This window comes from Seriola dumerili, unplaced genomic scaffold (genome assembly GCF_002260705.1).
Source record: "Seriola dumerili isolate Sdu_G_001 unplaced genomic scaffold, Sdu_1.0 BDQW01004516.1, whole genome shotgun sequence".
Classification (NCBI taxonomy): Eukaryota; Metazoa; Chordata; class Actinopteri; order Carangiformes; family Carangidae; genus Seriola; species Seriola dumerili.
The window spans coordinates 148,039-172,027 of record NW_019178771.1 but is presented as its reverse complement, the minus strand read 5'-3'; the positions used below and the strand labels follow the sequence as shown (position 1 = coordinate 172,027).

The window sequence follows — 23,989 nt, the reverse complement described above, 5'->3', positions numbered from 1 at the left end:
ACAAGACCTGTACAGCCATGTGGACAAGGGATAGTTTGTTAAAGTCAAATTAATTGCTATTTAACTTATTTTCCCTCCCTTCCCCCTTTGACTTCTGAAGCTCCAAGCTTCCTTACTTATAAATCTTGTAACAGCAGTTAGTCTTTCTTTATATAAATATATTCTTTATATAAATAAATTCTCTTTTTTCTCTTTTCCAAACCTGAGTGGGGATGTACTTGCATGAGCTTCACAGCCAAGCAGCTCAGGCCAGCGTTGACAATAATGAGAGATCTCATCTACTCTTCAGCTAACATCTTGAGATGGCTCGCTCTGTGTTAAAGCACCCCGGGGGGAAAGGAAAGGGGGGGATGGAAGAGAGAGGGATGGATAGATGGAGGGTCAGAGATGCAGCTGAATGTATACACCAGATTGTAATGAAGCAGGACATATGATATCGGCCTGAGGAACACTCCTGGATCCATGCTTACCTAATGCTTTTAACACATTGAGCCATTTGACTCCTTCTAGAGTCAGCCGGCAAACCGGCAAGTGAGAATATGTGTGCGTGTGGGAAGGGGGGATTGTCTTTGTGCAGTTCTTGTGTGCATGAATGTCTGTGTGTATGTACTTTGTGTATGTGAGAGAGAGTAAAGATGGGATGAATAAAAGTGTGAGAATGGATTAAAATAAGATAACAACACATCAAGATAATAAAAGTGTGTGTGTATGGAGAAATAAATGTGACTTCACCACATTTCCCTCTTATGAGTGTCCAATGTCTATTTTGAAGGTGTGTGCGCATGTGTGTACAAGAGGTGAAAATCCTCTGGCTTGTCAGAGTTGTCAGCCAGTGTCTGACTATGGGACACAGGGGGGACTCCTATTGCTCTCCTGAGATGAACAGACTGGGGCAGCAGAGGAGAAACCTGGGACACGAAAACCTTTTCCAGAGCAGCATTCAGATACAGGATATCTGCATCTCTCCCTCCTGAATCCTTACCTTTCTTTCATTTATTCCCTCTCTCCTTACAGGTGAAGAGTTTAGATTTTCTAACAGCTGGCTACATAACAAGAAACTGGTCAGGAGAAAAACAGCATTAGGAAGTTCTTCAACGAAAAAGAGAATTTAAGACCAACTGACTTAGGGCATGTGCACACTAAGGCAGATATAACAAAGCAACAGAAGAACAACCGTCGCTTCTTATCCATCCTCTCTTTCAGTTGGTAAACAACAAAATTGTGCATTATGGCCACCATTTTGTAGGTGTTACTGCCTGGGTACTTTGCTTGATCTCAGTCTTTTTGGCTGTACATATGTTCATGATCAATTATTTTGTTTAGGTGTAGGCAAACATTTATTTCATGGTAGTGGTATTGTCTGATAAAATAAACATAAATACATTCACAATCAGAGAGAGTGAGGGGTGACAAATTTTTTTTTTTTTTTATATTCCTGCAACATAGTATCTGAACAGACATATGTAAGCATTCTGAAAATGCTAGTTTTTGAATTCTTACACTAATAAGCCAGATTGGTTGAGTCCTTCTAGAGCCAGCCGGTAAGCCAGCAAGTGAGGCTGGTAACAAGAAGTGGTGGGGGTGAAGATGGGCTATTAAGAGAATAGCAGAGATTGGGAAAGGGGAAGAACAGCAGGAGCAGGTGAATCAGTCAGCAGCAGTGGATTTGGCAACTGGTTTTATTGCAGCCAAAAGGGGCTCTACTGGACAAGGCTGGAGGGAGATGCAGGAGTTGCACAGAAACATGCACAGACAGCGTAGAAAGACCAAAATGAAGCTTTAGGAGGGGAAAGTGGCATGTGGAAGGTGGGTCTGGGCCTTCATCTTGCAAGAGTCTAGTCTCTGGTCACTGAACCCTGTCTGTCCATAAAGGGCAGCTTTGTGGCCAGAGAGAAGGTAGCGGACATGACGTTTAGTTTTCAGCTGAGGGAGAGAGGGGGACAGGGGGAGACTTCTCAAACTTACAATGAGCTTATACAAACAGACCACATACATATAGCAGCAAGCAACGTATGGCTGTGCATGTAAGTGTAGGTAGACGCTGTGATGCAGACAGAAACAGACATGCCCACACATGTACTTGTGTCAAAGACATGGCAGGAGACCAAGGCTGGCAGAGCAACACTTGTGATGATCACTTCGAGCAACAAGCAAAGTATCCACACATGCATGCTGTGTGTGCCGACGTGTGTATGTTAATGTGACTCAAACTCAAAGATGTTAGTTGCATGTAAGTGACAAACCCTTGAGTGCTGAACCCTAAAATGACTAACTAAGCTAACTAACTAAAATGACCAAGTGTGATGCTGTAGTACCATACACAATAATTTGATAATGTTGTTCTACCATTCACCATCCTTTACCATATACCACACAGATGCACTGACAGTTCTGTAGACAATGACACATTTACACACGCGCACACGTACACACATGCTACGAACGCACAGCCTCTTTAGAGCCTCTTTAAGGAGTGTGCTTGCCCTCTCCTCCTTTCCTCCTCCTCACTCTCTCTGCATTTCCCGACATATGTTTACCATTAAGACTGGCAGGTGTTATGGGCCTGCCCCTTCTCTCTATTGCTGCCCTGCAGCCGGAGCCAACATGGGGAGGCCTGCAAAAAGGTTACGTAAAAAAAAATTTGCTCAAAGGCAAAGTGGTTCTTACTTTGAGAACCCCCGAAATTATAATCCAAACTTGTTACTAAAGGCACCCTCTGCCTCTTGTTGTTTGTGTGCTCCTTTCTGCTCCTTCCTACACACATACAATCAACTCTACCCTGTTCCTTTTTTGGGTTGTTCCTTAATTTTTTTTAAAAACTGTCACCCCACAATTTAAGTGACACGCCACCCATCTATTTAGTATCAAATACTCATTCCTTGCAGGCTTGAAAGGTGGCTGTTGAACGTTAAGAGTTTTGTCGTTTCCACAAAACAGTTTCTGTGTTCAGCTTGAGTTATGTTGGTTACCATGCATTCCAACAGTGACAACTTTTCATGGCAGAAAGAAAGAATGAAAAAAGTTAAAGTATCAAGTTTGTACCTTGCACGGTGAGCTATTTCTGTTTGTCACAGGGAAGTTATTGCAATAACTACAAATGGACGCTGTGCATTTAGACATATTTTGGCCAAAATAGGAGTGTTTGGAACATACTGAACATGCGGCTGGATAGCAAAGATGTGGATTATGCTGCAGGAGTGGTTTGAGAAGTTTTGACATTTTGATAGTGTTTCTACTGTGAAAACTATTAAAATCCATTGTAGCTTACATGAGGCAGACCACAGCCAATATATATCTTCTTATTACATCCACCTGTGAAGTCTAAAGGGTGAGTATTTAATACACAGAATATAGATGTTTTGTGGAGCACAACCTTAACTCTATCAAACACCCTTATTTTAAGTTGCTCTGGAGAATGTAAGACTTGCCTGGTGAAAACGACAATTGACTGAAACACACACAAAACAAGCAAAAATTATCTTAAAAAACATAGCACAAAAAAGACAGAAGCACACAAACTGAGATGGGAGCAGGGAAAATATTAGAAACAAAGTCAAAGGAGAAAATGAAAGTGTGCGTCTGTGCCATTGGTTTACCCCTTCCCCCTCTCTCTATCTGCACCACCTGAAACAGTGCTCTGGTCTTCATGGCCAGGGCTGAGGGGAGTGGGGGTTGGCGGGGGTGGAGCTCGGGCCAGGGAAAGGGTTAATGACACATGTCTGGACTAATGGCTCCCAGTGGAGCTATCTGCTGATTCAGCCCCATTACTTCACAAGCATTAAATATGTCTGCCCTGACCGCTCTCTGCCCCCCCCCCAGCCCTAATGCAAGTCAACAACATACTAATCAGAAGGGGGGCATGAGATTTCCAGACTTTCTGTGCTTTTCTAGCCCTTCATCCCTGACACTCCTGTCACATTGAAGCAAGCATCTAGCAAAAACTTGTAACTGCCATTAGTGTTGATGGGTCAACCTGAGTCCATGACCCTACTCAAATCCTGCTTTTTGCTGCTACAGCAGTGCTGAGGCCTTGGTATAAAAAGATGTGAGTTGTTGTAAGAAATTACATGTTGTTACATGACACTCTATACACTGCCATTTGAATCTCCAGTGTAAAAACAAAATTGTGTCATCCACTTAAATGACATGGACCTAGTATTAACCTGTGACTAACAGTGTGGTATGAATGATTAAAAGTGGGTTAAACCTATTCAACATCCCAGATCCCATGATTGCTATGTTTCCTCACAAAATGAAAACTTAAAATGTTGTGCCTGCGTGGTGAATGGCCATACTTATTTTTGAAAATGGAGCCACTGACAATTTAAACTGCATATATCTGGTAAAATTTTGAAACCGTTTTTATGTTGTAATGTATATTGCAGACAAAGTAGTGAAATTATGTTTTTTCATATATCATTCATTCCCTACTTTTGACCATCTATCTGTGACTGTTCTAACTGCCATTGTTTAGTCAGGAAGCGGTTTTTAACATGAAATTATTTTGCTCCAAGTCGTAAAAGTACTGGTTTATCTCATTATAACATATAACACAGATATTGCTACTAAAGGTCCCTCATTGTTTAAACCTAAATTAGTGTGTACACTTTGTACACTAGTGAGAGGACGGCTACTTTTTCTGTTACTTTGTTAGTGTGCTAGTGGGCTAGTGGGAGCTAGTGGGAGCTAGTGGGAGCCAACCTAGTCCAGGGTTAACAGTCTTACATAAATCAGAACAGATGGCAGACTCTCTGCAAAGCCAGCTGGCTTCAGTTTGCCTGTGTGTCTGTGTGCAGGACAGGACCTGGCAGTGCAGGTACAGAGTTTAACTTGCTGCATATAATAAACACAACACACGTGTCTGAGTGTAATGGACACTAGACATATACAGGCAAGTATCTAGCCATAAACAGACATATATAGCTATATATGTATGAAAATGCTGACACAAATCTACTCTTCAAGACAAAACCCATTCCCAAACTAATTCTAAAAGATGAAAAATTGTTCATGAGTCAAACTAAAAGCAAAGCCATTTGTTCTGAGGGAAGGAGGAGGAGGTTTTGGATGAGGGTTCATCAATCTCTCAGCAGATTAGGAGGCCTTGTAAATGTCAGCTTGCAGTGACCCCTCGATGGGGGATGGGGTTGACTATAAGAATAAGGACAAGCTGGGTCTATGTCCAGGACTGATCAGACTTATATGTGGGAATTACTCTGGCTGAGAATTGGTCTCTGTGATGGCCTACGTGATCTATATCACTACATATTTTCTAGTGATGATGCTCTTTCTAGGAACTGAACTACTGGTACATGAGTGGTCATGTTTAACTGTGGAGTTACAGTAACTGTCACTATACTGTGACAGTTAATTCTATGTTTCTATGAAAGTAATCAATCTGTTAATGCAACAAGACAGTATTCTTGGTCTGTTTTTATATAATGTGCACACACACAATAAGTCTATAAGCATTACCTGAAGATGAATCATTTATCATAAGACTGCAAAGGTAAATTATCAAGATGTTCTTTAGGAGGAAAATGAGGAGCATCTAAAGCACTGTGCTTTATAATAAAGCTTAACCTCCTGTATAAAATTACAGATTATCAAACCGAATGAAGACGCAGGCCCCTAAAAAAAACTGCTTTAAAATGTCGCACTGCATAGTCTAAACTTGTGTGATCACACAGATTAACACACACATACACAGCTACGCAAACACACAGTCAACACTCACAAATCACCCTGGAGGTACTTGCCACCTAGATATAGGTTCAGGTCCAATTGCAACTATCTACAAGAAATATATTGTGATGTGAGATATGACTTTAAACTCAAACTTTGACGCACTATCTTGGGCAAGTTTAAAAAGAAATGAGCACATGTCAAACAAAGTCAATCCTACACTTTAACAACAGCGACCTTGCAAAATACAGTGTCTTTATCTGTACTGTGCTTTATTCCTCCAAAAATTGCCTTCTTAGCCAGTTGTTTTCTCAGTCTTCCTGTTTTGGTTTCTTCTTCAAACTGGCCTTGCAAAGGAACTGTATATTATTATTATTGTATAATGTACAGTGCAAGATAAGTTAGGAATGGAATCTTATTTCTTTGTAACACAACACCGTGTAAATTTACATAGGTTAAAGTACCCAATACACACTAAGTGAACTTGCCAGCACTTACAGTGTTCTCTCTGCCTGCTGCACAATAAACCATTTGCATTCCCTGACTCTGCAATAACACACAATAACTATCGCATAAACCCATTTCTAAATATAGGCCAGTGAGCAGAGCGCTGCAAATCTCTGGTATTGAAATACCCACTTGGCTCAGCTAAAGAGATACAGAGGCTGAGCTTGGGACGAGTGTGGAGTGGCACAAGTTGGAGCTTTGGCAGTGCAAGGGGAAACGAAGAGAGGGAGAGAGAGGGGTGGGTGAGTGAGGGGGAGCAAGACAAACTAGAAGTAGAAGATAGTGAGTGAGTGAGAGAGAGAGAGAGAGAGAGAGAGAGAGAGAGAGAGAGAGTAATGATCTACACATGGTTTCATGCTGGAGCCTCAACATAGTAACCATAGACACATGCTGGGGCCTCCTGGGACTCATCAGCAGGACACAGCTGTGAGCTGGACAGCAGAATTCTATTAGCACCAACTATGCACACATGTGCTTGCAAATACACACATGCACATGCACATGCACAGTCACAGTCTCACACACACACACACACACACACACACACACACACACACACACACACACACACACACACACACACACACACACACACACACACACAGGTAATTTGGGTAGTTGACTGTGTTTTGGAATGCTACAAACAGCACCACACATAAGACCCTTTACCCTCCAATGGACCTACTACACCACTAATGTCATGTCTAGAATATACTGGATCACTAAGTTCATCTAAAAGGCCTTCGCAAAGGTTGAAGGGTCTGAAAAATTTAGCCAATCACCTGAGACAACTGCCTATGGGATCCCTGCAGGCAATAAAGTTTATTTTGTAAAGCACTGACAAGACAACACTTCTAAACTGTTCTTCAATAGGTAATGTAATACCCGTTGATAACAGCTAGTCTAAATTTCATTTATCCTTCACCTTGGCTAGTCTTCTATTGTGTGAAAATCACATATGCCCATGAACTCGCTTCATAGAACTTAAAATAAACACAGGTATCCATAAAGCAATACAAACATACACATTAAGGAAAGTGCATATGTGATGACAAGATCATTAGTTCTCTGTGAAGGCACATGTATATAACAAATTATACTAAATGAAGGAGCCAGTCATTAAATTAGTCAATGTCAACGTGTAGCACCATTCTGATCCATGTGGGAGCCAACAGAAAGGGGGAGGAAACCTGGGGTGCAGCCAAAATTAAACCCTTTCAAATCATCCTTTTCTGGACCTTGGTCCATTGCCTTCAGCCCAGCCCTTGTCCTCAATAACAGCCCTTAATGAACTCGGGGTTGGCAGAAAAGCTTCAAGTGATACCCCAGTTCCATACATGCTCTGCTTTCGCTTATTTGCGTGCACAACCAAAGCCCTCTATTTGCTCCTTGCCTTCCATCACCCAGTATCACCCTCACTCCTTACACCATTTTATCCCTCTTTCCTCTCTTTCTTCTTCTTTCTCTCTGAGAGTGTGACATGTTTGTTGAGCTAGTAGAGGTAGTGATTTAGTGCTGCTAAGAATGATGACTCTGCCAGAGGGGCTGGCAGGGCACTGTCTCACTGTCATACGCTTACTCCTGCCGTGGGGGGAGGGAGGGATGGAGGGGTGGCGAAGTAAAGAAAAAAAGGGAGAGGGAAGAGAGCAGAGCGAGAGAGAGACTTGAGGGAAAGAGAAACCACCGTCTTTTATGGAGACCAATACTCCAAGCCTCACTGCCTAGGCCAACTTTACAGGATATATTGGACAGTTCCACACTACCCCGCCCCCCACCCGTCCAACTGCTCTCTTTTCTCAGCTCTTTTTCATGCTCCCCTCCTTTTTGGTTTCCAACAAGGCAAGCCTTTAGCCGAACTCTAGAGAGGTGTAAAAGTAATACCATGTCAACAAGTGCCTTTTACTCTAACCCACTTTACGCACACAGGCACCGGCTCACACACAAACACACAAGCGCTTGCACTAAAAAATTGGGGTCAATCATCTGCAAGAAGGACCTTAGTATACACTGTTCCACAGAGTGTGCCAGAATAAGTTCAGCAACACAGAAAACCAAAGCCTGTTCCGCACAAAGGACCTAGAACACAAAGGAGAAACCATTATTCTCACATTCTGGTAGGGAAACTAATGAGCTCCTTGGGATGATAGATTAAGTCTACATGTACGTACTGCAAATCACAGTCTTATGCTGTTCACACACTCTAAACTAGGCTTCAACAGCCTGGCAACCTCATCAAAATGTATGAAAAAAAGAAATCAGTAAAATTATTCTCATGAAGGCAAGACAGAAAATGGGGGAGGAAGACAGCTCTGAAGGGCGAGACGGACCCCAATTGCCCTTTCCAGAACTTGTACTCTTTCTACCAGTTCACAGTGTACAGAGGGAGCACCCTTACTACAGCAAGAGAACAGAAAGGAAGAGAGCAGAGGAGCAAGAAATAGCACGCAAAAGCACAGATTTGTAATGAGGGAGGGAGGGGTAAAGCAAGTGGGAAAAGAGAGAGAGAGAGAGAGAGAGAGAGAGAGAGAGAGAGAGAGAGAGAGAGAGAGAGAGAGAGGAGTAGCCCTGCCCAGTTGCCTGGGGAGAAAACTGCTCTGCTGCTGACTCAGGACTCTCTTTGTTTGACAATGCTCCCTCACTCTTGCTCTCTCTCTCTGACACACTCGCACTCTCAAACTTAAACTCGTCTTTTTTCAAACACTCAGTCAACATCTTACCTGATGTGCACATGCTCTATCTTTGTCAGACTTATGCTAATAATTTAACTTTGACTTACTTTTCATCTACTCTCCTGTGTAACTCCCCCTCTTTTGTTTTTCCACCCTCTATCCTCTATGTGTGTGTGTGTGTGTGTGTCTGTCTCTCCTACTTGTGCTGCCTTTCTCTTCATTTGCAGTGACATTTTTCTCCATCTGAACTACAGTGTACTAAACGTCCCATTCTCATGTGATGAAAACAGATAAAGGCTTGCAGTCTAATAAATCTACAGTGGTTTCTTTTGCCTTTTCATGCTCCACTAACAGTGGTTCACGATCAGGACCAGAACTCTGGGCCGTTTTATTCTCTTCCAGCAGCTGCAATTTCCAGATGTTGGCCGGCCAATGGTTGGCAGCAAACTGCCAGCACAGGCTCAGGTATATGCTCTACAATGATAAAGGGGGAAAAACTGATAGAAGGACTCATTGAGAAGATGGGGAAGCCTGAAGTCTTAGGGAGAAGGTGGTATGTCCTAGAGGATGAGCCTATGGCTAAGAAAATAATTTAAAAAAAGAACACATGAAGACAGGCAGTCTAACAGACAATCAAAAGCAATAGACTCTCTGAGAGAGAATAATGGTTGGCAGCTATAAGGATGGCAGACAAAGATCCTATAGAAAATGAGGCTACACATTAAAGAGGGAGGAGAAAGGAACAGAGAGCAACAGGAGCGGTGGTGATTCCAGTTAGATATGGACCTATTCCCAGAGTGGCAATGCTGAGTAAGGCTCACATAGACCCTAAGGGGACCCCCTGGACTCACCCAGAAAAAAGGGAGGTAAAGAGGGCCCCGGGGAAGGCTGGAGGGAAGGGGAGCCAAGAGGGACAGCACTGATAAGCACGAGGTAGTCCAACACACCCTGACACAAGGAGGGAGGAGTGAGGCAATAGCAGCAAAAGCAGGAAAGATACAGAGGGATTTACACTGGTCCTCAAAATGGGAGAACTCCCTTTTTAGAAAAGGAAGCCATGGTTGTATCTCATGCACAAAGTGGCAATTACGAAGAAAATTACCAATATACTGGCACAAAGTAATCAGGGTGGATGGACAGATAAGAGAAGAAGCAGTTTGTTTCGAAAGACATTGCAGCTGGCAGAAAATCACAGCTAGAGATAATAAATCATTGATTGTGACGATTGAGGGCCAGTTGGCCACTGTATGAAATAACACACAGTATCCACAAGTAGATACCAGTGGTTTTACACTTTTACAAACCCTACTCTTGAAAACAATGCTGCCATTATGAGTGATACATTTGATGGATGATTTATGACTACTCATCTCCCAAAACTTTGTGAGGGTGACAGCTGTTTTCATACTGTGGAAGGAAAACTGCAAGGATGTCTGTAAGAAGTAGGGCTCAGCCTGGAGCTACCATCAAAACCATCTGATGATCCTAACTAAATTGCCTGTGGTTAAGTATAACCTACAAATGGGGGGGTAGAAAGAAGAGCGGCAGAGAGAGGGGAATAGAGGAGAGGTATACTGACTTTTCAGTAGAAGCGTGACAAGAATCTGGATCATACCAAGGTTAAGCTCAGCCACATCTTCAGTGAGACCTCATTTAAAGCAGACCAAGAGAGAGAGGGGAGTAGTAATCACTAAGTTCAATGAGGTCCGGCTCTGAGACCACGTTTAGATCGACACTAGCCCTGCATGAAAAAATGCAGGCTGCTCATTCATTTGAATGAGGCCAGTCTCGCAAATTCAGGGCCATCAAGCAAAAAAGCTGCACCCGGCTCAACTTTTGCCACAATGCAATGTGACGTCCTCTGGCAGGGCACTGTGGTGGCCTGCGTTGTTTTAATGCAGAGCTGTTTTCAGTCTGAATGCCCGCTAAGTCCCGAATGAGCATCAAACCAAGCGTGGTGGAAGAGTGGTGAAATAATTATGAAATCTGGCCTCGAAGCTGTGTTAAAGCCTTCTTGATTACAAGATTGTGCTCCCCTTGTAGGAATTTCAGCAAAACAGTAAACAGTAACATTTCTGAAACACTAAAAATCCCCAGAACTTGAGTAAAGTTAATGAATAACATGATTTTTCATCCAACCCATCAAAGTTCTAAAAAAGGAAAAAATTAATATTGTACAGGAATTAGAAAAGCAAGACCAAGCAGCTACTCATGTATGTGAGCATGGGTGTGCAGTGCAGAGAGAAAAAACAAGTGCAGGGAAGAGAAGGGCGAGGAAAGGGGGGGGAAGGGGCGGAGAGAAAGAAGCGAGAGGGTGCTCGCCTGGCACAATGAGTCCTACTTGTTAGCCAGTGACAGTGTCAGGGATCGTGACAGGGTCCAGACGCTAGACACCAGCTGCAGCGCCTCGTAAATAGACTGCTGTCTCGCAGGCACATTTGCACGGCAATGGTTGCACACACACGCACACACACAGACACACACACACAGGCATGTGGGCACATGCATATACTATGGCAGGCACACAGACAGACACTGACTTATTGTCTCTCCCAAATCTTGTAAAAGGGACAGTGAACCTCTTTGTGTCTTGTGCCCTGTTAAAGCTCCTGTAAAAAAGTACTTCATACACATGAATTCCAAATTCAACAAAATCACCACCAAAATAATTAAGTATCTATTTAATAATAACTAAATGTTGAGGTTTAACAAGCTGTATTAAGTCCATAGGTGACTTGCTGGAACTACAAGACTAATCTTTCCCAGTACTTTTGCCTTGATATAAACTTTGTGTGTGTATCTGTTTCTGTGTGTGAGTGTGCGTTCCCCCTCCCTCCACAGCGATAATGAGGGGGGGTAACAGACTACATCTTCCCTGTGGTGCGTGGAGGGAGAAAAAGTGGAGGACAAAAAGGAAAAGACTAGGAGAGAGTTGAGAGTTTTGGACGAGAGGGGATCTGAGCTGGACGGGAGGTGAAGGGGTTAAATGCGCGGGACTGATCCTGCTGAGCCAGCAGCAATACGTTAAAGTGCAAGGTTTCATTGTAGCAGATACAGAATGAAACTCCTTCCCATTAGTCACGCTAGTAACTGAAAAGACTCTTCGCACTGCTTAACCCTTACTGCACCGCAAACAAACCACAACAACAACACAGGTAAAGCCCTTGTAATTGGTTAATGGCTTCTGTGTTTGCATGTAAACTCACATGTACGATGAGATTACAGCAAGTATAGTACAGTGACCAAGTGTGCATATGTTCACAAATTGAACTTTACCTAACTTGATGTATGAGAGGAGTGTATGTCTGAATTCACACATAGAAAACGAGTCAGATGGAGTGACCTTTGAGGGAGATTTTCTTTTTCTAAACTTTTTCTTTTTTTCTGCCCCCTCCCCCTCCCCTTCCTCTCTTCTTAAGCAAGCCTCCCACGCCATGCTACAGTACACACTGTCTCTGAGGGGCTTAGGGAGGAGAAGGCAAGCATACCCTTCCTCCAGTTAGAGCGGGACAGAACCATAATCATCATAATTATCATCATCATCACACTGCCTTAACCAAGACACACCACAGCAAAGCAAGTGGTGCAGTGACGAAACAATGGAACAAACTAACCACGTAAACAAACCCATAATGGGAGGACGTAAGGTGAATCGGGTCATAACAAAAAGTAAAGGAACAAGCTGTATTAAGTTCTGTCTGTCATAGTTTTAATAGCACAATAATTTTTATTTTTGTTGACACAGAGAAAATGGATACAAGCTGGCTTCATCCGAATGATTTCATCAGCTCACGGCTATATTCTAGCAATTTCCCCCAAAACTACTGAAATCCCTGGTTCAGAAAACCAAAAGTAAAGGTAAAGGATAAAGGATTTCCCTAGTGTCCCTTCGAATGTTCATAAACTACACATGACATTAATGTAACCTCTGCAAAAAACATACAAACACACACCTTACCCTCTGGAGAAGACATATGTGTTGGCTCAGACCTTTCTCCAGCCCACTTGTCTTAGTGCTCCAGAAAAAAAAGCCATTTGATCCTAATTAAATCAAAATGGAGCATGAAATGCCTGGTGATCAGCACAAAAAAAACCCAGCCCTGGCTGTTTGTTTTCATTACAACAGGTCTGATACAGCAATACACTGACATCTCCACGTAAACTCAAAGAAGCCCTAAACGTCCCGTGAGGGCAGAGCGGGGAACTAGAAATATTGTTCCTGGCTAAACTTTCAGCAATAATAAAACAACAATTACCATTCATCATTCTCTCATTTCCCCTCTCATTACAACTCCAGTTACCATCAGCACCAGGTAATAAGAACTCATGGCATCCAGCCTAATGTGGTTTACAGAGATGAACAATGTATAGAAAACATAAGGCCTGTAGTGAGCAATAAACCATATAAACCATAATGCACTGGAAAAGCTGACAGTGTACCACAGATATTGTGGGAAAGGACTTTACTGACCACGAAGCATGAATGTTATATTGGTATATGAGAATAAACAAATAAAATACACTAAACAGAAGCTTACAATATGTGGAAAGTACAAGCTCTACAATTGCATAGTTTCTGCAAAAGTTGTCAGCAACAGCTGCTTACAAGGTTAGGGAGTGCTGAGGTCAGAAATACACTGTTACTGGATCTAGTCTGAAGTTGGTTCACCTTATTAAGTGCTCAAAAACCAATTACGATAAGGGATTTGTTTAGGTTCAAAGTGCATGCATAATTTTGTATTGTGCAGGACTGTGTCATCTAGTATGCTAAGTATGACCATATTCGTATAGTATGCCAAGTATGATCATATTCGCTTTTTATCTAAGGTAAGGTATAGCCACAAAGACATTTTTTGTGTGAGGCTTTAAGAATTACCTCCAACATTGAGTAGACCTGTATTGGCATTATTTTATCATCTCACAACTAGAACTTTAACTAGAGAGGTGACACCTACCACTGAAATTACATGGTGCAACCTTTGATAGAAGGAAAACATACTACACAATGGCACACTATAGTGATTGCTATCTTTGTTTTAACACTCCTTGGTCATGTGTGAATGGGGGATTAGACTGAGGAAGGCTAATTGCATTTTTAATGCAACAGCACTTGTACTGGTAGTGAATTGACTTCCTGGTTGAAAATGCCACGCAATATTGGTGTTTGGATTATCTGATCATCAGCTGATATGGCACACGACTTGTACATCTTGCTTGCACTAAAGCAAAGTTATATTATACACGAATCAACAATGTGTTAAATTAATTACTCAAGTCTGAGAGGTGCCAGATATTTAAAATCTCAGCAACTGAACAACATTTCAATCGTTTTATCACCCAGTTAAGCTGCTATAACATCTTTCGGTTTCTTCTCCAGGTATTTGTTCTTTTTTTTCTTTTCGCAAAACTTGTGCTTAGCAGTAACCTCCACTTACACAATATGAACACTTTTGACTTCCTACTGCTGCTAAATGCTGACATCCAACATAGTAATAGAATAACTTTACATTCTACTGAGAGTGTCACAGTGGGATAGAACGACTCAAAAATAAGATATTACTGTAGAGTAGAAAGGTTTTTCTTACTCCAGTCTTGTCGCAGAGCCGCAGGGTGTTGAAAGAGCCCACGGCAAACACCTCTCCATCCGGAGCCCAGGATAAAGAGGTGACCGGGTAGTCATGAGATGATGAGGAGTAAAGCAGACGGCCAAAGCTGTCCCAAACCTGTTGAAGGAGAACATGTTGTGAAAGGTAGAAAAACAACAACACACCCTTAAGGTGTACACACATCTTAAGGTATATTCAAACACCGCTCACCTTATATTTACAGTCTTCTCCACCTGACAGTATGAGGTCATTGACTGAATTCCAGTCCACCTTCAGAACAACCCCATCATGAGCCTTCCACTAGAGAGAGACAAAGTGAGAGACTGAGACAACTTTATGTCAACACAACATAATGATGCTATCCATAAATACAGTTACTTCTCTCTTTTGTTGAAGTGAAGAGGGTGAGATCTCTCATAAATACCCCCACTTCCAAAAGAGAGAGTAAACATAAAAATGAGTAGGATAAGCTCCAGAAGGAGTGGCATTTTTCTTGGTCTTGCACACAGTTGTAAGTTTAGGAATTGTTTCAAATCTGCCTCATTGAGAGTTTACTCTCTCCATGATGTGTTAAGGTATAACAAAAAGCAGAGAGCCTGTCACCAGCCTTATCATACTGTGTTCCTATCTTGTTCCTGCTCTCACTACATGCCTACACTCTATTTTCTATTTTTTGTACACTACTTGCTCACTCCATGCACCCAAGAGAAACACATATAAATACACACACATGTGTTGTGTGTATCTGTGTCTGTATAAAGGATTCCAGAGGTTAATGTAGGGGGCCTTTACCTGTAGTTGTTTGTCACACCCCTTTCATATCAGTTACCCATGCCAGGCAATGTCCACCCCATGTTTAACTCTGGCTGCCTGACACACATTTACCCATTCAGATTGACCCCCTCCAGGTTTTACTTGAATCACTCAATGTGTTGTTCTCTAGGTGGTCTCAGGGAGAGTGGATGGGGTTGGATGTATGTTTGGGAGTGTTTGCTTGTGCCTGCACATGAATACATGGTAACAGCTGATAGAGAAAAAAGGACTGAGAATGCGCACATTAAACCCACCACTGTTTATCTAAGGTCCCAGGTGCTATTCGGCTTCAAAAAGAGTAATAAACACATGTATACATGAACAAGAAAAATCACTAGTGTGCAAGGTCCTCAGTGCTGCACCCTTCCTTAACACTGAAGCACTTTTGACTGCACTTTTATTTAGCCTTAATATTGCAATGCAAATAAATAGATCTCAAGTTTTGCAAAGACCTCAAAAGAGTTAAAAGGCCTGGTGATGTCAGGTCACTGGACAGATCAAATAATAAACAAAATATACACACTGAATAAAAACTATGACACAAAGATATCGACAACAGAAAAGAAATAGTTAAATACCACTTAAAACTCTGAGGCAAACTGTAGGGCTACTGTGTTACATTTCTATAAGGACTTGGTGTGTCCACAGTTCTCCAAGTAATAAGCAATATTATGTATTGCACTGTATAAAGATAAACTCATTTCTTATAACTTACTAACTTAAAGCTAAATTACAACTTCTGCATAACAAACAGTATACTGTATAGTGAGGTGAAGTCAGTTTGATGTCACATATGGAACCATCGACCTAAACGTCAGCCTTTGTTGTTTCACAGGTCTAACCAATGTTAGTAGTCACAGGATACGGTATATCACCTCCTTTAATACATTACTGGTCATGTGATCGTTTGCATCAAAATAAGTAAATACATGAATGTAAAAAGTCAACATGAGTCACACACAGAACCCATCGTTTTTGGTCATATAAAGCTTAATTGAAACACAGAAAAAGTCAGCAGGAAATACATTTATATTAGAGCCACTTCCTGCTTATTGACCTACAAGTCCCATGTTCTACACATCACTGATGTTGGTTTTGGAGTTAGAGTCACATTGCCTGAACACTTGCATGGAGCATTTATTTAAAAAAATTTATGAAATGAGAAATGCTCTCATTGACTCTCATATAAAGAGGGGTACTCCATTTGCCTCAGTTTGTCATAATAATTTGGTGAAGTAATTAATTCACCAAAAACTTGTTAGAAAAAAAGAAATTCTCAGTGTTGCTACTGAATGATTGGGTCATATGAGATATCAGAAGCTATTGAAATATTTTTCATTTAAATAATCAATTTAAAAGTTAAGGATATCATGATGACATACAAAGTATAATCAACAAAGCCAATTTAGTAAAGGTCATTGGTATAAATTAGGAGCTAGTAGGTCACATGACCAAGAGGTGGTTGTGAAAATATCCCATCTGATTTTTCCTCTAACTATTTATTCATTATGAAATAAGGTACCCCCATGTAATCCAGGTCTGATGGCTTTTAAGCCAATTACTAGAATTTTTGAGTCACTAACAGAGTTAGTTAAAAGGTAATGTTTCAAGCAATGTAGATTTTTACTTCTTACAAGTACACATAAAATGAATGTACCTGTATGACTTTTGCGCTGGGTTGCAGAGGCTTGATGACTAGCTGTCTTCCTGATGTGTAGAGGATTCTGTCTGAGTCTGGACCCCAAGCCACAGAATACACAGAAGACCCTAGAATATATGTAGAAAAACAGTTAGACATTAGATGTCAACCTTGTATTGATCACAAGTCAAGAGCAATGAATTGGGCCTCAGCACATAAGGATTTTGACTCTTAATTGATAATATTGACTCTTAATGTAATATTTAAAAGACACAAAGTTCATTTGCATGTTAATTTATCCCTCTCTCTTTCACAAACTAGGAGTTGTATGAACAGTAGCTCCAAGATACAGCAGTGCTAATTCCTCCTCTCTAAATGTATCATATTCCTTTAGAGATCTAACCTCATTCAACCTATGGAACAGCATTTAGTTTGTAGGCACATCAGCTGAGAAAACTTGCTTAACCTCTCCAGTATAAGCACGAGTGTGTGTGTACACTTATGTGCACATGTGAGGGAAGATGTGTGTGTATGAGTTGGGTTGTGGCTACGCACGTGAAGGGGGGGGGGGGGGGGGGGGGGTGTGGTTGAGCAGCGAATGCACGGGGTAGTGGAGGGGTGAAGTGTGGGGGGGCGCGCCGGGGGGGCTGACATTTAACCTCACTACAGGTGCATGTGGTTTCTCACAAATGCCAACTGGTCACATGACCTAAATCTGACAAGAGCGATGAGAGGGGTTGAGACAGCTTCCTCTCTCTTGCTCACTGACTTCCAACTGGTTCCTAGAGCTCTCTCAATCTCTTAAAAATGGGTCATAGCACCCAATAAGAGCAACCCACTCCTGCACTGCATGTGTTTGTGTGTATGGAGTTGAAGGCTCTGTAGAGAAGCAACACCTGCAGTGATTTGAGTGCCATGTGGAGGATGGTGAGTAGCTGAGGCAATGCTACTATAACCAGGTGTTATATAAATCTGTAAGTCTTGTTGAGCAGCCCACCACCCAGCAGCTCATTCTCCAAACAGCCAGCTAAGGAAAAATGTTTCTACATACTGGGGCTGAATTGCTGTTCCCTGCCAGGTTTTCCACAGCACCCGTCATTCAGCAGGAGTGTGCCATCCATTTCCCCAGAAGCCAACTTTCACCCACCCCCCCCATCTTTTTTCTGTCCCACAACTGAGAAGAAACATTTAATAAGTCAAACAGCACAATGAATCAATTAATAAGTAAGCCATATGTAATGAGATTGCTGGATAGAGAAATGTATCATTAGGAGTCTTTTTTATGGCTTTTAATAAAACTCCACTCCTATAAAGCTTTGAAACTTTATGGCACTTTTAATAAAAAAACAGAACTGGAAGACCGACTCTGCTTTTGGTTGTACTGAGCACAATTACATTCTAATAGGCCTAACATATACACACACCACACACATGTTCACACAATCACACAGCCAAGGTGAGAAAAAAATATTTCCTCCTTCACTGTCATTTTAAATGATCTGGCTTGAGTAAAAAGGCAGCTTCAACACAAAAATAAATCTTGCAGATCATTCTGCGAGTGTGTCAACGCAGGAACACTCATACATGTGAGGTACATCCTCATGAATGGAAAAAAGTCACACACAAACACTCACACTTTTAAAATTTATGCATAATATTAATTCAAAACGTGTAAGCTGCAATTTGTTTTGTGATCTGGGACCATGTGTAAGAGCAGACATACAAGGCCCATCTACAGGAACGGTTATTTTGAGTCCAGCGTCAGACACAAGCCAGAAGAGGAGGTGAGGTTGTGTGTCATAGCACTAGGAGTAGAAGAAGGCTTCCCTGATTCACATGAATGAAAATTAAGTTTCATCAGGTCTCTGCTTCTTGCTCTTGTTCTCTCTGTCTCAAGAGGTACTTTTTGAGCCAGGAGGTCCAAAAGCAATCAGTACTGTGTGTGTGTGTGTGTGTGTGTGTGTGTGTGTGTGTGTGTGTGTGTGTGTGTGTGTGTGTGTGTGTGTGTGTGTGTTTGACAGATACAGACAGACACATGGCTCCTGCTGCAGGCTGCCAGCTGCTATAGTTACGATCTGCTAATCAGTCTAAAAATCAGATTGGCTCTTTCTCACACTTCTGTTCAAGTTATGTGAATCAAGAGGGACATGGTCTATGACCACTTTGCTCTAAGCCTTATTTTGTACATGTTTGCACTTAATGAGGGTTTAGGTTATTACCACTGTTTGTCTTCATATTTACAATTGATTATAAGATACTTCATCATGCTGAATCAGCTAATAACTTAGACAACAACAGATGAGACAGTGAACAGTGTATCAGCTTTGATGTCTAGCTTTGTACATACAAAAGAGTTTGAATGTAAAAATATTAACTTCAGGTAGAATTTTTTTTAATTTTCCACATTGTCGCTTGAAGTTGATACCTATAATAATGTGCTGTTTAAATTTTAAAGGGTTGAAGGTTTACTATGTACTAGTTGTCTGTCATTTACACTCTGCAGTTACCGAGCTACCTGCTAACTCCCAACATGTGGGAAAATGTTGATTTGCAATCCAAGAGAAAGACTCGCAATTTTCATAACATCAAAAACATTCTGTATCTTAAATATCCAAACCATACAGTTGTGTCTCTCTCTTCGAGAAATCATATTTGGCCAAGTGTAACTATTGAAAACACAACAGAAGTTTCATTTTGTAAACTTACAAAATTATTGTTCCGTAGCTTCCGCTGAATGAACTCGCTGGCTACATCTGTTCTTTCAGGAGGTAAAATGGTCACCAACTAAACATTCATCTCTATTATCACAGCTGCTGCAGTTTGGAATCTGCAGTCTTTCAAATTGCTATTTTTCAATATAATAACTATACATTTTTTTGCCCTGCTTTTACCATTCTGTCAATGAAGTATTGCAAACAAATGGTAATCAGTAGCCATTATTGTTACAATCACAGAGTGCAGAGGATGCATGCATAACAAATACACGTGCCCTGCTTTGCTCATTAAGTTTTGGTTCAGTAATCATACATAACATTTTTGGTTGAGTCATCATTTACAATCATTAATAGCAGTTTCACACATGCACTTGATACATATATGTAGCTCAAGTCAAGTGAGGTAAAGCAAAGGTCTTTAGTCTCACCTTGGCTGGCTAGTGTTGAGCGCAGCATACCACTTTTTGACCAGATCTTGATCTGCCCATCTTCTCCAGCTAGACAATTAGAGTAACAGTTGAAAAGGATGTCAAGTATATAAAGATTTAAACTGAATTCAAAAAATTGTAATTTTAATCAAGATTTTGATAGCAGGCTATTTAACTGAGTATTTGTTAAGTGGCAATGTATATGTATTACACTGTCATACCTGTGATAAGAGCAGTCCCATCATAGTTCCATCTTCCAGCTAAAACAGCTCCTTTATGTGCTTCAACACTCTTCTCAATGCGTCCTATCTTGGAGACCAGGTGGAACTTTCCTGTACAGAGATAAAAAGAGACTGAATGGGAATTCCACACTCTGGGCCTGGGTTGATGTGAGTGTTTCAAGTCTATAATTCAGGAACACTAGAGTCTACTCTGATTCACATCTTATATAGAGAACAAGTATTTCAGGTTGCTGCATGAGGCAAATGGGCCGAACCAGTTTTTATGGCTAATCCAAAACACCAGTGAAGAGAGAGAGAGAGAAACTTTATAATCCAGCACTATAAATAAACATATAATAACTATCAATCCCCCAACACACAATTAGCAACAAAGCCATATTTTCTACTCCCAGCTAAATTACAAACTTATAGCATAAAGTGGATGAGTGAAACTAAAGGGTTTCTGTTGGTTAAATTAGGGCAATTTTCTATTTGCTAGACACAAAGTGTGATCAGGCATGGAGACAGTTATTGAAGACGTTAGCCTAACATATACTTTGTGGCGGTGTGTATTAAAAAATTCTGAGTGTTCTATGTAATTTCTGGTGGCCTAAAACTGCAAATCAGCATGCTGCTGCTGCTCTCTCCCATTTCTAAATTTGGACATCCCAACAAAAGTGGATGTTACTGGTCCAGCAGGTAGTGAGCATAACAAGCATATACAGCTGTACTGAAGTACTCTTAAAAATTAAAAATCTGTTTTCTATTTCTATTACATGTGCGCTCATATCAACAGTCCTCATCTGTGTACCCAAACATTGTGAGTGCAATGCTTTTGTGTTCTGATTTGTCTGAGTGCTTGCTATCTGGCAGGTGTTTTTTTATGATCTCTTATAATGATAACATATAATCCCTTTGTTATTTTACTTCTATTTATATATTGTTTGTTGAGGAATTCCTGATGATAGATCTGTGTGAAATTTATTTTGACACCACATTGTAATTACACAGGGTAAGAGAGAATGAGACTGACAGACTGCTGTTCCAGACAGAAGGCCCTGCAATATTCTTCATGCTTAATTTGGTGCTTTGGGTGACGTCTACTTCCATTCCACACAATATCCTTTTTGGTAAGAGTGACAAATGATGCATCTAAGCTATGCAATTATGCCTCTTAGACATGGGGAAATATTAGACAACCCCAAATAAAGAAGTACACTTGTTAGAGTTTTTAGTTTTTAAAGCAGAAAACATAGCAACTATAAAATATTACAAAAAACAAATTTTCACACAGTGTTGATAACTGGAAAGAGGTCAAACTATTTATGCACTTTACACAAAAAACAAATTTAATATACTGGCAAGGGAAAGGAGGTCTGACTAATCAAATAGAGTTAGGAAAAGCCACAATGTTAATATAGAGTCCTCCCACCCAATAAAACCCTGGGTGTTGGACTGTTTTCTTGTCATGTTTTTCCTTTCAATAAAAGAAACAAAAACTAATTTCAAGCTATAACTAGAGCAATACTGATATTTGCACTGTATCAAGTCAAGAGGGAGAAGAAAATTGCAAAAGTGAAATGTAACAGAGTTTTCACTACTCTCTGGTTTGCCAGAGAAAATTGCTGCTTCAGTTTGTGGGTGTGTTTATGTAACCCTACACTGCCATTAGTGTTGTGACCACACATTGCTTGCCATAACAGTACATCCATATTCTATGTGTTTATATCTAATATAGGCTGAAGAAGAGACATACCAAGGCCATATAGATGCACATCACACACACAGACTGCTTTGCCAGGTTTAGAAGTACAAAGACAAAAAACAAAAATCAACTTTTGGTGATTTGATCATTGAACGTCTGCTGAACAATAGAGCAGAGGGGGACTGAGTCTTTATTATAATACTAAAATCATTTGTCAAGTGAAATTGTGAAAAATGAACATGCTTCTTTCAAAAATAATTAATTCTATTTTGAGCGGGATCAGTTTTACTACACAGGTATGGAACTGGTGGGGATGATTATGAACTATGAAGAATAAAACCTGAGTGTTGCCTGATTTTTAATATGGCTAAACAAGAGACTGTAATCCTTCTCAGTACACAAACCAGACTAAGGAAACAACAATAATCAGAGGCAGACCAGAAAGTAGCAATAATTCTGTTACCAGTTATTGTGTTTAGTTAGTTCAGTTATTATATGACAATTACTATTTCACATCAACACAATATCGTTTAGCTAATTTTATTTCCCTATATAGGTATGACTAGTCATGTGGCTGTTCACTGAATGAATAACTTGTGAAATAAAAGGTGAACTCTTGATTCTATGGGAGGTCTCAAAGACAAAGCCCTGCAACCCACTATGCAGGAATGAAGGGACTTACCATCAGTGCTGGTAAGGACAAAGATCTCAGCCTGAGTCTGTTTCTTGCCACCAACAGTTTTGGGGAACCAGTGTAGGTCAATGGGGAAAATGTCCTCTGGCAATTTGACAATCAGACTGGTCTCATTGGTCAGCAGGTTCCACTTGAGGATCTGGTGGTCCTCACTGCATGAGTACAGCTCATCTGCTGTCGTCCAGCCAACACAACTCACAAGTTCCTTATGTGATATGCTGTTAAGGAAGTGATCAAGGTGAGTTATTGGGGTGTGCATTTTAATTGATAATATCAAATGCCATGGTAGTCTTTGTAATGAATGGGGTCCTCTGAAAAACGAATGAACAGATTCTAGAGATTTGGTGCAGATGAGGTGTCAAGCCAAGCAAAGGGAAGTACCCAATTACCACAAGAAACACAACGTTGATGCTAACAATAATAATGATTTTGAACAAGTTTAAGAAGTTGTGTTACATAATAATAAATATTTGAGCTGTACAGAAACACAAATATAAGGCTAGACTACTAACGACATCATAGCAAGGATATGTTTGGGTTCCTTTAGCAGCGATGTTTTCAATCTCATAGTGGATGTTTGCCCTGTTGATCCCTAAACGAACAAGAAATTATCAGTTAGTGACAGTAAAGCTCTTTATATCACACTAATGTCGAACCAACACATATAAAGAAACAACATAGAGGACCAAAGCCATGAAACCGTACCCCGAAGATTAACCGAAGCAGTTCTTGGCATGCTCCGGTAGCTGTAACGGCGAATGAAACAAGCGTCTGCAGTTGCTACGGTACCTGCCACTGTTGCTAACGTGAATCCTCAGATGTCCCCGAGTACTGCCTGTGACATGGATGCTAACGTGATCTGAGTTTTCTGGTTAAAATTGACATCGCTCTGTCACCACTGACCTTACTGTGGGGCAGTCAGAAATGTATGCGTATCGTATACTCCAGCAAAAGACGCATTAGTAGTTTACAGAGCAGAGCAAGCATATATACCACTATTCAGCAATTGATCCCTGTTGTTATCAAGGCTAACTTTTGGTAGCCATTTAATGTAGGTCATAAGCTTGAAAATTGAATTATCGCGAGATGTTGCAAGTCTCGCTTCTTTAGCAACTGATATTTCGAGTTATTCAAAAGTACAAACGGTATCTATGTAAAAGTATTTACTAGGATTCATTAAACTCACAATACATTAACATTAATCGCTGATCCATCGAACAATATTTCTTGAAATGTAAACTATTAATCGGGGCGGGACTTCGTCCTAGTGTAACCAGGCAACCGTTTGAACACGTAGAAACAACATTA

General features: G+C 40.8%; 1 protein-coding gene across 2 annotated transcripts in view; it reads right to left on the bottom strand.

Moving 5' to 3' along the window:
• ift80 (intraflagellar transport 80) overlaps window positions 1-23,713 on the bottom strand; it is a 35,664-nt gene extending 11,951 nt beyond the window's left edge. The window contains exons 1-8 of one of the 2 annotated variants that reach the window (XM_022769725.1): window positions 23,387-23,713; window positions 23,213-23,273; window positions 22,670-22,891; window positions 20,283-20,393; window positions 20,062-20,130; window positions 16,938-17,047; window positions 14,678-14,767; window positions 14,447-14,584 (exon numbers count right to left, since the gene is read on the bottom strand). In XM_022769725.1, coding sequence (XP_022625446.1) covers window positions 14,447-14,584; window positions 14,678-14,767; window positions 16,938-17,047; window positions 20,062-20,130; window positions 20,283-20,393; window positions 22,670-22,891; window positions 23,213-23,249 — 777 coding nt within the window. In that variant the 5' untranslated portion in view covers window positions 23,250-23,273; window positions 23,387-23,713. The remainder of the gene's footprint in view (window positions 1-14,446; window positions 14,585-14,677; window positions 14,768-16,937; window positions 17,048-20,061; window positions 20,131-20,282; window positions 20,394-22,669; window positions 22,892-23,212; window positions 23,274-23,386) is intronic. The other variant, XM_022769726.1, reaches the window with a different exon arrangement.
• Window positions 23,714-23,989: the final 276 nt, after the last annotated feature.